Raw genomic sequence first — 14,637 nt, 5'->3', positions numbered from 1 at the left:
GTTCTGGGCTTTAGGAAAGAGAGGAGGATAGATTTTTTAGAGTTAAGAATTGCAGAGAAAACAGCAGAGAAGAAGAGAAAACTTTCGTCAATAATGAGATTATGTGCCAAATATTTGATGAATTTCTGTTAAAAACCCTGATAATCTACTGATAATTTTGAATAATTAAGATCACAGCCAAGTTGTAGAGCAACAAAAAAGAGAAGGAGATGACGAACTACTGGGCCATGAGAAAAGAAAAATAATGATGAAGGACCATATTCCATAGTCAATGCAAATCCATCACAATAATCATTCAATGCAAGGAATTCCTGGTCAAGAAAATGCAGTTTGCATATATATATATATATATATATATATATATATATATATATACACACATCATATTGAGGAAATCTGGGAGTTATGAACCCAGTAATAATAGTCATGGGCAGATGATGGAAATATATGAATGCACCCTTGTGCTGTTGTACATAAGAAATTGTTTGACAATGTTAATTCACCACCAGATGGATGGGATCAAAAAGAAACACAACAGATTAATTAGATACTAATTCATCCAAATAACATCACCAACTCATTCTGAGAATTCTATTGCTACAGAACTATATTACTGAAACAAATACAAGGATGATTGAACACAACACAATCTAGTTAGTATGCAATGACTAGTACAAACACCAACTCGGAGGAGTCGATGTCAGTGGTGTTTGCTACAATCTCTTGGAGGGCCGACTGCAGAAATCATGCTCTTTTTCAGTAATTCCTGATTGCTTCAGACCGAGACAGTTACATATGCTCAAGAATTGTCGAACTGCACGATGACACATGTGATGTTGTCGCTGCTCCCTCGGGCATAGGCCTCTTCTATGAGTTTTCTTGCAGAAGTTTCAGCATCTGTAGTGCCCTCCACTAGTTTCACTGCATCCTGCAATATCCAACAAGGATTGAAAGATAAGTAGGATGAGATACATACCCTAAGAGAAGTGAAAATTGGACGACACCCAAATAACAAATTTTTTTGTGTCAAGAAATTTCACATGTAATTGGAGAAAGCCCAATTCTCAACAAACATAATATTCAATATGATTTTTCCTCATCATAAACATGGATCTTGGCAGCAAAAAGCTTTCAATGACAGGCATAACGAAGTATTACCTTATTTGACACAACATTCCAAAGTCCATCACTGGCAATAATCAGAAATTCAACCCCTTCAATGTCTTCTTCCTGCGAATAAAAAAAATAAAAAAGTCTGATTTTCACTACTGTGAAAAGAGAAGTGCTAACTATCTAATTATCTAATGTTGTAAGTCATAACCAACTGGAACTTCAATATTAATTACCTGAATTTCTGGTTCAGCAACAACATATGGCTTAAGCAATCTATCTCCAAATGCACGAGAAACAGCAAGAACACCACCAACCCGCCAAGTACCTGCAGAAGTTTATCATTTAAAATCTCATATTGATACTATAAAATACGTCCTTTAAGTGAGCAGTAAAGAAAGACAAATATGAGTTCTACCTGCCCAAAGGATGAAGCCGCCTGCATTTTCAATTCGTTGACGCTCGTCAGACCTATCAGGTTTGTGATCAACCGACAAAGGTATTGCTGCAGGAGAAATAAATATTTCATTGATGAAGTAGCAAAATAAGATAAACAACTAGATGCCTAATGTTTGTTAACAGTGATAAAGTAAGTCATACCTTTCAGCCAATTCTAAAAAGTTCAAGACTCAAACTTTGTATGAAGAATGACATATGAAACATAAAGTAAATGACTTGAAACACAATTTCGCATTAAACCTAACTGCCATTATATAAAAAAAACAAAAAAACAAAAAAACAGAAAGAAAGAAAATGGTTTTGGTAATCTCATACAACAAATGGAATCAAAGAGGACAACATATCAAGGAACCAAGCAAAAGGTGCTGAAGAATGTCCAAAAGTGAAGCTTGAGCTTAAGTTCTTTGACATAAGCATAGGATAAGATGATAAAAGTGCTCCTTAGTTGTCTAGACATGCCTTAGCCCCATTCTCAGCATTATGATGGCAGTCTTCCGATTAGGTCCATCTTGAATTATAATTGTCATCAGTAGAATTCATCAAACATGTACCTAAATATCATAAAATTTATGCTCAATGTTAAACATGAAAAATACATAATCAACATAGGCACAGGAGCATGACCACCAAAAAATAACTTATATCATTGATGAACTTGCTTCAGGGCAATTTATGCGCCGAATGATAAAGTACAAAAAGATATGCCACAATCTACTATTCTATCAATTGTTTACCTAAATGCCCCAAATGCCAATTTCAGTTGTTTTAAAAGGACGAATGCCAACCTGAGCCTGATTTACATGCCACGACTCTAGAATCTCCAACATTTGCAACGAAAAGCCGATCACCTAACAAAATAGCTGTTGATGCGGTTGATCCAGCATCCTTTTGCTGACCAACTTCTTCATTAAGAAAATTAACATCTGTCTGTCTAAAAGATTCAACTGTAACAAAAAATTTACTATGTCAGAGGAAACACCGGAAAGTAAGGGACAGACAGAAAGGAAGTATAAGCAATGAGATTCACCAACCACAGACCAATAGCTGACTTTGTATCTTCAATAAAATGCGGATGGCAGCATAAGTTGTTGAACAAGTGGTTTTTCAGATACTCTGCAGCTCTGGAACCTCCATGGCCTACGTATATATGCATAAAATAAGCAAAAAAATTCAAGGAAATGCATCAAGAAACCTAGAAACTCATGTGGCATTATAAAGTATAATCTATTGAGCATAACATCACAAAGAATGAGACAGGAAATGAAATTATCCAAGTGTTATCTATGATGATAATCTAAACACGGTTACTCTATAGAAGTTGCTCATACCGTCAAATACACCAAAAAGTGCAACCATCCGACCATCAACTTCTGATATCCTTGTTTCAAAGAAATCCTCCATCGATGCCCTTTTACCCTTAAAAGAAGCATATCCGTAGCTGAACCTCCCATTCTTCGTTCCAGTAAGAAAACTGCCAAATCAAATTAAATCAAGTTCATCACATTTCTTCCAGTATTGACAAATCATGCCTACCATCTGTTATATTATCAAGAAAATTAAAGCAAGAATCTTCCATTTGAATTTATTAAAACCATTTCTCTCAACATATAATCTCTTCAATTATAAATTTAAGTCGATAACTGCAGATAAGATGTCCTAATGTTCAAAATATATCAGCAGCTTTTTCATTTGTTCATCATCATACTTGTGACTTGAGAACTCAATATCCACGCAAGGATAAACTTCCAAGTCAAACAGGTTTTAATATCTTCCCCATCAAACCCACATCAGTAACCACCGAAAGGAGATCCATTTAGATCCAAAACCAAACTAAAAGGTTCAAAACCCACAAAAAGATCTCTTTTTGAACCCATCCCACAAATCTAAACCACCATTTGCATCCGCCCACAAAACCCACTAACCAAAGCATCAAACGGGTACTGCCCAAATCCCAAATCCACATCAAAATTCCCCCCAGACCCAATTAAATTCTCACGATATCCACCATATTGAAACAAAACATACCTTATACCACCACCGCTGAAGAGGGCGTCGGGCTCCGATTTCCGTATCATCCCCCCCTTCCTCGTCATCTCCCAGAGCTCTGATCGGGACGAAGGAAACAAAGCGGTGGCCAGACCAACCTCCTCCTATATGATAAGACTCTCTTTGAATATAAGAGAGAGATGGGGGAATTTCATTTTTCAAAAAAAAAAATTTATCTTCCTCATTTTTTGCAACTTTGCTGGGTTTAATGTTTTTTTTAAAAGCTAGTTTATTTTTTTCTAAAAAAAAAAATCTAGTTTATTTTTAGTCAAGAGACAAGCCCAGTGCTGATCGTATGCATCCTCGGTTGCAGAAACTTCCTACAAACATTACATTTGAAACCCCCCTCAATTTAAGTCGGGCATCACTTCACTTAAAAACCCCCCCCCCCCAAAAAAAAATTAATTACAATCGACACCCTTAAGCACACAAAACTTCTTCTCCAATATCGTGAGCTTATTCAATACCTTCGCTGAATTCTGTACAATTTACATACGTAGATGTAGTATTTTCCTGCATCCAGGGCTTGCTTCTGTTGATCCACCGCCAACGCAAGGTGGGCCAGAAAGCTAAATTAAAGGCGGACGAACTGTTTTGAGAAACCAGTCAGAACGCTACACGTGGGTAGTCGTTGGCGTGCAAGGCACAGAGTGCATGGCAACTCCTTCACGCTCCTAGGATGACCATTTCGAGCTATCCATTTTCTTTTGTTTTGAAGAATAAAAAGCTATCCAGAAAGTTGAGTTGAAGATTGGATTGAATGAGTTGAGTAATGCTGTTGTTATATAGAATTTCATATAAGATACACATCAGCTTTATATTTTTCTTTGTTTTCTAAAAGTCCAGTGAGAAACTATAGCAAAGAAGCTGCTTGCTCATCATCTATGGGGAGTAGTTTAATACCTCCTAGAAAAAAGATTGCTCATAAACTATTATTTTTTTCTCAAAAAAGAAGAAGAAGGAGTATGCATGAGGTTTGCATGGTTGACTTCCTGTTATGCTTAGCTTTAGCCCACATAGCCAATAAGATTGAAAGTTTCAAATCCTTCCCAGAGAAAAGAACAAGAATTTTGAAAGTTTCAAATGCATGTGATAGAAACTAGGGCCTCCACTGGAAGGACATGAGGATAGAGTATTAGTTGTGCTTGCATTAAACCAAACAACTATCACTATGATTGCCCAAGATATGGTATGTATGTAAAATGTAAATATTACTCACTATGATGCACTTCCTATTGTTCAAATATAAAGTAATACTAGTTTCATAGACAATTTGACAATATAGACAGTACTATAAAGTATAAACACATGGGGTTATTATACACTTCAAGCTTTCCAAGTAAATGGAAAGATGTAATGATAAATAAAGAGTAGAGAGACAGATTAATCTTCTTCTGTCGAAAGCAAGCACCTTTGCAAGTTCAAGCAGAAAAATAAAAGAAATAAGATCACACAATTTGTTCACACAACCAGATTTCTGAAGTCAAAGGGCCCCAATCAGCGTAAATGAAAGCACTGACAAGGCAAAGGGAAATAGTATCATTTGACAAAATGATTCTAAAGATGAACTGGACATCGTTATTGAGGCATACTGATTCATAAGATTGATTAATAAAGGATTTCAAAGTTAGATAATTTATGCTGGCAACTGCACCGTTGTAAAGAAGATAAGTTATTTAATTCCTACAATGGATAAGGATACTTGCACTCCTCTTCAAGAAAATATTCATTGTTTGAGTCAAAAATGGGAATAAGCCTTCTGGAAAACGACTTAAAGGTCAATGTCCAGTAGGTGCTGAAATAGAGTAGTACAAATAGAGCAACTGATACATCAAGAAGATTGTCTTGTAGTTACTAGGAGATCATTATTTTGGGTGGCTAAATTAAACATAATTCAACAGAAAGGCCTGCTACAAGGTAAATAGAAGACATCATATAAATGTACCACTCGCAGTAGTATAATCGTATCTCATTATAAGGAAAACCAAAACATTTCATTGTAACAGCAGCCAATATGCTTCATCAGGATGAGTCGACGAAGAACAAAAGCATTATATACAGTTTACATTAACATATTCTATAGCTAAAGAATCCACAATTACAAAATTAACATATTTTTCTTCTTTGTTTGCTTTCTTTATCAAATAGAAAAGTGGCAGATGGATATATATAAATAACCATACCACATTGATGTGAATCCTTATGACAGGGTGATGAAGTGTTGCAAGGAACTAACTAAGCTTGGAGGCCAATGCTTCGTCTCTCTTACATACGACAGATCAGTGTAATGAGGATCTAAAAGAGTGGCAATTGTGAACTGGTTCTCTGCCAACAGAGGAGCATGCTTATCCACATACAAGGCTGCAGCAAGCGCCGCATGAATCTCTGCACAACATTCCCATAACAAACGCTTAACACACCTAAGAAAATAGAACCCCACAAAATTCAACAATTTTGAGCTGCAATTTAGCACCTGGATAGCCCTTCAGGGAAATGGAGACATCCTCCATCTCTGCAATCGCCTCCTGTCTATCACCAATCTCATACAATACTAATGCTCTCCCAACTCTAGCATATTCTGCGAAGGCAAACTCCTTATAATCGCTTATCACCTACATGATCAAAAAATGAACCCTAAATTACAAAATCTTCTACATATTCAATTTTTGTAAATATTTTTTTAATACCTATTGGGATAAAAGATATCGAATTTTACCATAAAAGTTCGAAAATTATCATCCTTCTGCACTTGATAAGTCCTAAATTACACAGCTTCCTACAGAATCCACGAAACAAAGATTCGGTTTTTTATCATCCTATTTTACCTGGGTGAAGCAGAGGAGCGCTTGGGGGAAGTCGCCCTTGGCCTGGAGGTCACGGGCCAGGTCGAGGAGGCGGATGGCGTCGGAGACGCGGCGAGACAAGGTGGCGCTCGCCGTCTTCTCGAGTTCGGTGAGGGGGTCGAAGTCGACGGCGGCGGAGACGGAGGCGGGATTGGGAGGGAGGAGGAGGAGTGTGGAGAAGGGAAGTGACAGGAGGAGGAGGCTCCTCCTCCTCTTAAACCAAGAAGGATTAGCGCTCTTGGGACATTGGATTTGGACCGAGGAGAGGAATTGGGACGTGGTGGGATGAGGATGGAGGAGATGAGAACGGGATTTGAAGGCGGAGGAGGAGCTCATCGCCATTGATATCATACGGGCTAAATTTAATTGGAAATTATTTCTATTATATTGGTGGTTTTTAGACTCACAAGTTATAAATTTAAAATAAGGTGTTAAAAGATAAGATTTTTATGGAATATTTCCTCGACACACCATCGCTTTTATTCCCGCTACTTCTATTTTCATTTTAGCCCCTCACATCCGTAGAATCTAGTGGGAATTTATTAAAGACACTCTATATTTTGTCTTTATTATTATTCACTCCCTAGTCACTTTTAACTTTAAGAACAATTCCACTTTAACCCCTCAATTATATGTTATTTTTTACCTTCACTCTCTCAACTATAATAAATCAACAAATCACCTCTCTAAAGAGTATTATTTCAAGAAGAAAGAGCCAATTTGATGCCAAGCTTGACTCAAGAACAAATGTATAAATATATTTCACCACCTTCCAGGATTCAGATGCCTCCACATATGCACAATTAAACTTAAGAAAAATTATAGGGAAGTTAAGATGCTCTATGTGGATGAACAAATTGACAATTTAAATTTCTCAGTGGGTTTAATGCAAATTTCCCAAGTTGTTTTGTTACTAACAAACAACTACCCTAAAGAAGAGAATTAGTTACTAACAGAAACCTGTACAGGGTGGTCAACCTTCTAACTTCTATATATAATACCCACCAGATAGTTTAAAATGTGCAATTAAATTGAGATCTTAGAGTATCTCCCAAAGATAGTTTTCGCTCTTTCTCTCTTACAATTTTCTCGGTAATAAGCCAATTCATGGAGTTTTATCGGCGAAAAGAGAAATTAAACCCGAGTTAGATCTTAGAGATACTAAGGTGAGAATCTCTGCTTAATTTCACATTTAACAGCATTATTAGATACAACAATTCCATTGCTTCTTTGGACTAAATTAAGTAATCTGTTATTGATTTTAATCACATAGTATTTTATCATTCATATCAATTTGCTTGTTTCCAGGTTCTTCTTCTTCTTCTTCTTTTTAATATGTGGGGACCCTCAGAATGTTAGATTCATCAATTCAATGTCCTTTCTTTGCATACACCTCTTCACCACAATCTAATTCACAACTATTGATTGTATACTTATCTCTTCTTCCATCTCTCTTGAAATCTTCGAGGTTCATTCTATCTCATTATTCATTCCTATAATACTTTTGTGAAAGGGATTAGTATAGACATGAAGTGTTCAACTATATTCCTACCACCATATCTCTAATACTTTCGGAAAGCACTATTCACAAACATATGTAGATAAAATTATTTACCTGAATTTGGTTAATTTTGCAAGGTAAAAACTTATTGGTAATCTTTTCTTGAGGATATATTAGTCATAAAAGGCTATAAATACTAAATGTCAAGGAATAATATGTACATATAAAGTGAAAAGAGAAGTTAATACCCGGTAGAAAATAGTTTATTACTTTTAAAAATAAAAAAAGTATAATAGAAGAAGAACGGTAGTCGTCGTGAGATGTATGCACGTAATTTATGTTCGAATATCGGATGAAACGAACGTTAAAGATGAATATAGCCCATACCTTACTCTTTTAGCTAGAGAAATTAACTAAGAATAGCATTAAAGTCACTGTGATGTAGACTTTGTAGTGCAGGAAATGATGAAGGAGGAGGAGGTGGTGGTGATGATCGTCGGCGCCGGCCCGGCCGGGCTCGCCACCGCAGCGTGCTTAAATACCCTCTCGATCCCGAACGTTGTATTGGAGAAGGAGGACTGCAGTGCTTCTCTTTGGAAGAAGAGGTCGTACGACCGGCTGAAGCTTCACCTGGCGAAGCAATTCTGCACTTTGCCGCACATGCCGTTCCCCGACGCGGCGCCGACGTTCGTCCCGAAGGGTGACTTCATCGAGTACCTCGACGCCTACGTCGCGCAGTACGAGATCCGCCCCGTGTACTGCACCGCCGTCGAGTCGGCGTCTTTCGACGAGGGGAGTAAGCGTTGGACCGTCTTGGGCCGCCACGCCGTCACCGGCTGCACGACAGAATACTCTGCGAGGTTCCTGGTCGTCGCCACCGGAGAGAACGGCGAAAGCTGGATACCGGAAGTAGCAGGGTTGAGTACTTTCACAGGAACGACTATGCACTCCTTGTTCTACAAGTCGGGCGAACTTTATGCCGGAAAGAGTGTTCTCGTCGTCGGTAGTGGTAACTCCGGCATGGAGATCGCCTATGATCTCGCAAACGACGGCGCCAAGACAGCCATCTCTATCAGAAGCCCAGTACGCATACGATACTATACTATACCATACTATACTGCATGTATATGATAATTTTCTATGTATGTATATGTAGTTTCATGTGATGAGCAAGGAGATGATACAATTGGGCATGGATATAATGAAGTACTTCCCCCTATGCCTGGTGGATTCAATTCTTCTCACGCTTGCTAACATCAAGTATGGTGACTTATCAAGATATGGGATCATTAGGCCACGCATGGGGCCTCTCAAGCTCAAGGCGAAGACCGGCAGATCCTCCGTTATCGATGTCGGCACCGTCAAAATGATCAAGATGGGAGAGATCAAGGTATATATATAAGTTATTTCTTTGGCCATTAATGTTCATCTACAATAGCTAATCCTTATATTTATTCATTTATCAATACTGGTAGGTGTTCGGAGGGATATCCTACATCATAGGGAACAAGGTAGTCTTCCAGGATGGGAAGTCTAATGAGTTTGATGATATAATTTTTGCAACAGGATATAGAAGCACTGCTAATAAATGGCTCAAGGTATATATATAGGTGCATGACTATAGATTATTCCCTTTTTGTTGAGCCCTAATTTAAGTCTCTAATACTATATATGTATAATTTTCGATATATGATTGTAGGATGATGATAGGCTACTTGGCAAAGATGGGATGCCCAAAGGAAGATTTCCTAATCACTGGAAGGGAAGTGACGGGCTTTATTGTGCAGGGCTTGGTAGAGGAGGATTGGCTGGAATCTCAATGGATGCTACAAATATTGCTAAAGATATAAAGAAGGTTTATGATACAACCATCAAAAATTCTAGTTAGGTTCTCATATATATATATATATATATATATATATATATATATATATATACATACATACGATCCTCATACTTTTTCCTTTCTTCTCTCTCTCTCTCTTCGAGTGGAGTATTCTCTAACTTTTGTGCATTTATGGCCAAACTTTGGGTTGATTTAATGCTTGTGAGTGGGGTTATAATTACTTATACATATGAAAGATCGCTCTCAGTTCCAGTTACACACTTTCTGTGTACTCGCCGAATAATAGAAGGCATATCATTGTTGTTTGGAATAAGTAATAGTCTTAATAAGGTATCAATTAATTAGAGAGTGAGAGAGAGTTGTCTTTTGACACATCTATTCATAGAAAAGATGTAATACTCATCATTTATCACGTTTGGTTATATTATTTTTTTGAATTAAAAGGGAGTTTTTTCTTCTCTAATCCTACCCCTTCATCCCAATAGACCAAATTCAATAGACTTAAAAGGTTAGCAGAGAAGGTTGCATATAACACCCTACACTCAATTCTAAATTAATCTTATCTCTCTCCTCTAATCTTACTTTTTAAGATTAAACGTTAAAAGTTTTAGATTCATCGATGGATCGTTCATGTACCATTATTGAAGCGTTTTAGAGATTTGATTTGAATTTAAGCTAATCTGGTGGTCGAATATATTGTATCTGTCTATCAAATGGATGGCAATATTAATTAATTAACCTTGGAATAGAAGGCAAGAAGTGGTCATTTTTGGACAGGAAATATTAAGATTACCCTTCTTACCACTAATCATCGCGATGTTACCTGATATATATTTGCGCCCTTTTATGAGATAGTATATATATATTGCCTTTTATTGTCGAAACCCGGAAAGCAAAACAAATCCAATCTAAGATGTGTAAGAGATTTCATCCTTATCTCATCCTTTCTTAATGGAAGATGATATCCGAAAGTAATCAAACGCATGCATTCTACGTATTCAAAATATAACAATTTTTGACTTAATTTTTAATGGAACAAGAAGAAGTAGTAGTAGTCGGCGCCGGCCCGGCCGGCCTCGCCGTTGCCGGCTGCTTAAAAGTCCTCTCGATCCCTACCGTCATTCTGGAGAGAGAGGAATGCAGTGCGTCTCTATGGAAGACGAAGACGTACGATCGGCTAAAACTCCACCTCGCCAAGCAATTCTGCGCGCTGCCGCACGCGCCGATCCCGCCCGCCGCGTCGGCGTACGTGTCGAGGGACGACTTCGTCCGGTACTTGGACGACTACGTCGAGAGCTTCAAGCTGCGCCCGGTCTTTCGCACCGCCGTCGAGGAGGCGGCGTTCGTCCAGGGGGAGGCCGGCGGCGCGGGGAGTTGGCGAGTCGTGGCGCGCGACATGGGGAGCGGGGAGGTGAGGGAGTTCACGACGAGGTTCCTGGTGGTGGCCACCGGGGAGAACGGGGAGGCCGTGGTGCCGGAGGTCGCCGGACTGGCGACCTTCTCCGGGGAGGCGATGCACTCGTCGTGTTACAAGTGCGGATCGGGGTTCGGAGGGAAGAGAGTGTTGGTGGTTGGGAGCGGGAATTCGGGGATGGAGATTGCTTTCGATCTCGCCAACTTTGGAGCCAAGACTTCCATCGCCGTCCGAAGTCCGGTACGTACAAAAGCTTCCTCCTCTTTGCTCATTTCTTTCTTAGTTTTTGCATATTACTACCTCAGTTTTAGCTTTATTATGTACACATGTTTGCAAAATGCTACCAAAGTTCCTTATTATTTTCGAAAAGGAAAGTATTATAACGAGATGTAGTTCACCAAAAACCAGAGGGTGTGTATCGTTAAAATTCCTCTAATCATGTGGTCCCCACTTTACTAACATATGTTTTTCTTTTATTTTAGATGAATTTTAAATCGGAAAGAATTCAAAATTTTAGGTGGTGAAGAAAGTCGAAGTTTTTCTTTTTAGATCGTATAAATAGTTATAAAATGACATAACTTAAAATATTATATTAATAATAGGTAAAATAATTTACCTATTTTCAAACTTTTAATTGCTTTAACTTTAAAATTTAATTACTTTAATCTTGTAACGAAATTACCCTTACATAGATAATAAAATAATTGAGTTTTAAGAATAACTAAACATCTTTTGAGATAAAAAGAGCAAATTAGTCGGTTTTCAAAAACTCATTGGTTTACGATTGAATCATCGATCGATTGCATTCAGATCTTATAACAAAATCGAACCCTCTTGGTGGTCGATCTAGTTCTAATAATTGCTTTAGGCTATCTTTCGATAATTCTAAGTGACAAGTCTTTCAAATTTAATAGACCATAAGAATATAGATATCACTAACTGTGCAGTATGTATGCAAACAAAATAAATAGACGAAAATTTAATGGTTAGTTAGTTTCTGATTATTAAATCAAGAACTGCTTATATTCATTATTTATTAGAAAAGGGTGATTTGGTTTTTGCACATATACTTTAAAAGGGAGTTTAATTCTAATTATAATAAAAGAGAAATGAAATAAAAGGAGACCTTTTCTTTTTGCTAGAAGATGACTAATTTTTACCAGTAATCCTGTGTCTGGTTGTGTGATTACTTTCTTGCAGTTCCATGTGATGACCAAGGAGATGATATATTTGGGAATGGTCTTGGTGAAGTACCTCCCTATCAAGTTGGTGGATGCCCTTCTTGTAATGCTAAGCAAAATCAAGTATGGAGATTTATCCAAGTTTGGAATTGTTAGACCAAAACAAGGACCTTTTTCTATTAAAAATGCAACCGGTAAATCTGCGGTGATCGACGTCGGCACGGTCGCAAAGATTAAGGCAGGAGAAATTCAGGTTCTTCATTGATTTATTCATGAGTTCATTGAATTCCACATATATATTTTGTTTTCCTAACTTTGATGTTTATTAGTTTTTTTTATGTTACTGAAAGGTTTTCAAAGAACCATCAAGGATAACAGGCAAAGAGGTCCTGTTCTCTGATGGTAAATCTGATCAGTTTGATGCAATAATTTTTGCCACAGGCTATAGAAGCACTACAAGTGATTGGTTGAAGGTAGAGAGAAATATATAACTGTTCACTTCTATAAGTATATGATTCATATGAATATATATATATATATATATATATATATATATATTGGTTCATTAAAAAAAAAAGGTTGACTAATTAGATATGTGATGCAGGATGATGATCATATGCTTAACAAAGATGGATTTCCTAGAAAGAGTTTTCCAGATCACTGGAAAGGAGCAAATGGCATTTATTTTTCAGGATTTGCAAGAAAAGGTTTGGCTGGTGTTTACAGAGATGCTGTTAACATTGCCAATGATATTATGCTTGCTTGGAGAAGCAACAAGCAGCTCAATTACTAATTTTAACCTACAAGACAAAGTAGTTGAATAATGGATGCATGGTTTCTGCTAAAATTTGAAATGGATTTCTAATTTCCAGAGGAGCATTTCCCCTATTGATAGTATTTCTGATGATCTAGATTTATGTATGGCTGAGAATCTCAAGGAATGTAATCTAATAGTAGAACACCACAAACAGAGTAGGGGCAAAGAAGAAACTTCATTGATAATGAAATAAGAAGAAAGAGAGAAGGTTCTCTACAATACAATCCAGGAAGGAGGGAGGAGAGAGAAAGCACAGAGTTGAGCAGAATCCAAAAGTTTATGCATTGGAGCAGTTAAATACACAAATTCTGGGGCATTTTTCTTGTTAATCTTCACCATTTCCAGAAGACATTGGATCCACACTTGTACTTATCCTTCCCTTCACACTCTATCTCCAAGTCATCACTGATGAATGGGACTTTCTGCAAAGCACAAAACAAGATGATGATGATGATGATGATGATGATGATGATGATCAGTTATAGGAATAGCAAGGCTTATTGTAATGAAATTGGATATGAATCTTGGTTAAGATTATAATCAATTTCAATACATCGATATATGATTTCTACATGCCATGTTTGATGTATAAGAAATTGGTAGTATCTGAACCTTTTGCTTGGCTAAATCTTGGCACCCTGTGAAGTTCTGGGGGAACTTGCAAGTTCCAAATTCGACTGTGTAAGCACGAGCAAAGTTTGCACCACTGGTAGCCAACCTCTTCTTGTCATTGAGCTCCTGTAGAACAATACATATTAGCATAAGAAAGTCTGCCACACACCCAGGTTGCATGAAAATTCTTGACAACCAAAGATGTAGAAAATTGTCATAAAAAACAAGTACTGTGAACAAAGCAACAACATACCTTGTTAGCCTTGCTCTTCTCAAGGTAGTCTTCAATGACACCGGCGTTCGCCGACGATGTAGAGGCAGCGGTGGCGAAAAGGACCCCGGCGAGGCCAAGCAGTGCAGCTCTTCTTCCCTCACTTCCACTCTGCTTCACTTCAGCAGTTCGAATTTGTTGAGCTCTGATGGCTGGCAGTTTTGGATAAGCAACTGAAGTAGATGTCACAGGCTTCAAGTTTGGATCAGCTATGCCAGAAACTGCATAGTTGCAAGCCAATACACTGGAGTTAACTGCTGCCATTTCCTAATTGCTGGATGAGCAAGTGAGAAGATGAGGAAATGGAGATGGTCTTAGTTTTTGTTCTAGGAAGAGTGGTGGTGAGAGAAGAGGGGGATTTTGTTTAAAGGCATGATGAGGTTGGAAGGAGTAGATGAGGGTGGTATGCCAGGGATTGTGGCTGGAGTGTGGATAAGGTGAGATTACCTCACGCCTATTGGCAGATGAAGTGAAACAAGTTGGTCCCCATATCCAAATCAGTGGTTGATGGATTGAAGGAAAGCGAGGTGAGGGGCC

At 37.9% G+C, this 14,637-nt stretch overlaps 4 protein-coding genes and 1 pseudogene across 4 annotated transcripts; 2 read left to right on the top strand and 3 right to left on the bottom strand.

The window, feature by feature from the left end:
• Positions 1 to 444: 444 nt before the first annotated feature.
• Positions 445 to 3,719, bottom strand: LOC140778264 (probable protein phosphatase 2C 11). Its single transcript, XM_073122904.1, has 8 exons — positions 3,595 to 3,719; positions 2,898 to 3,040; positions 2,608 to 2,706; positions 2,355 to 2,513; positions 1,529 to 1,615; positions 1,347 to 1,438; positions 1,159 to 1,230; positions 445 to 928 (listed from the first exon to the last, which is right to left on the bottom strand). The coding sequence occupies exons 1-8, from the start codon at positions 3,660 to 3,662 to the stop codon at positions 800 to 802; spliced, it is 849 nt and encodes a 282-aa protein (XP_072979005.1). The 5' UTR covers positions 3,663 to 3,719; the 3' UTR covers positions 445 to 799.
• A 1,445-nt stretch (positions 3,720 to 5,164) lies between these two features.
• On the bottom strand, positions 5,165 to 6,840 carry LOC140778272 (uncharacterized). Its single transcript, XM_073122913.1, has 3 exons — positions 6,441 to 6,840; positions 6,089 to 6,227; positions 5,165 to 6,000 (listed from the first exon to the last, which is right to left on the bottom strand). Exons 1-3 carry the CDS (start codon positions 6,807 to 6,809, stop codon positions 5,816 to 5,818), a joined length of 693 nt encoding a protein of 230 aa, XP_072979014.1. The 5' UTR covers positions 6,810 to 6,840; the 3' UTR covers positions 5,165 to 5,815.
• Positions 6,841 to 8,279: 1,439 nt separating this feature from the next.
• On the top strand, positions 8,280 to 9,847 carry LOC140758257 (probable indole-3-pyruvate monooxygenase YUCCA10). The gene is made up of 5 exons (XM_073094352.1): positions 8,280 to 8,289; positions 8,405 to 9,042; positions 9,116 to 9,349; positions 9,435 to 9,557; positions 9,659 to 9,847. Exons 1-5 carry the CDS (start codon positions 8,280 to 8,282, stop codon positions 9,845 to 9,847), a joined length of 1,194 nt encoding a protein of 397 aa, XP_072950453.1.
• Positions 9,848 to 10,835: 988 nt separating this feature from the next.
• On the top strand, positions 10,836 to 13,193 carry LOC140758255 (probable indole-3-pyruvate monooxygenase YUCCA10; annotated as a pseudogene).
• Positions 13,194 to 13,373: 180 nt separating this feature from the next.
• Positions 13,374 to 14,473, bottom strand: LOC140778281 (photosystem I reaction center subunit N, chloroplastic). The gene is made up of 3 exons (XM_073122924.1): positions 14,083 to 14,473; positions 13,830 to 13,955; positions 13,374 to 13,639 (listed from the first exon to the last, which is right to left on the bottom strand). The coding sequence occupies exons 1-3, from the start codon at positions 14,362 to 14,364 to the stop codon at positions 13,550 to 13,552; spliced, it is 498 nt and encodes a 165-aa protein (XP_072979025.1). The 5' UTR covers positions 14,365 to 14,473; the 3' UTR covers positions 13,374 to 13,549.
• Between the last annotated feature and the right edge of the window lie 164 nt (positions 14,474 to 14,637).

The sequence above is a fragment of the Typha angustifolia genome, chromosome 3 (assembly GCF_048772165.1).
Source record: "Typha angustifolia cultivar Huaian chromosome 3, ASM4877216v1, whole genome shotgun sequence".
Classification (NCBI taxonomy): domain Eukaryota; kingdom Viridiplantae; phylum Streptophyta; class Magnoliopsida; order Poales; family Typhaceae; genus Typha; species Typha angustifolia.
This window is presented reverse-complemented; position numbering and strand designations above follow the sequence as displayed.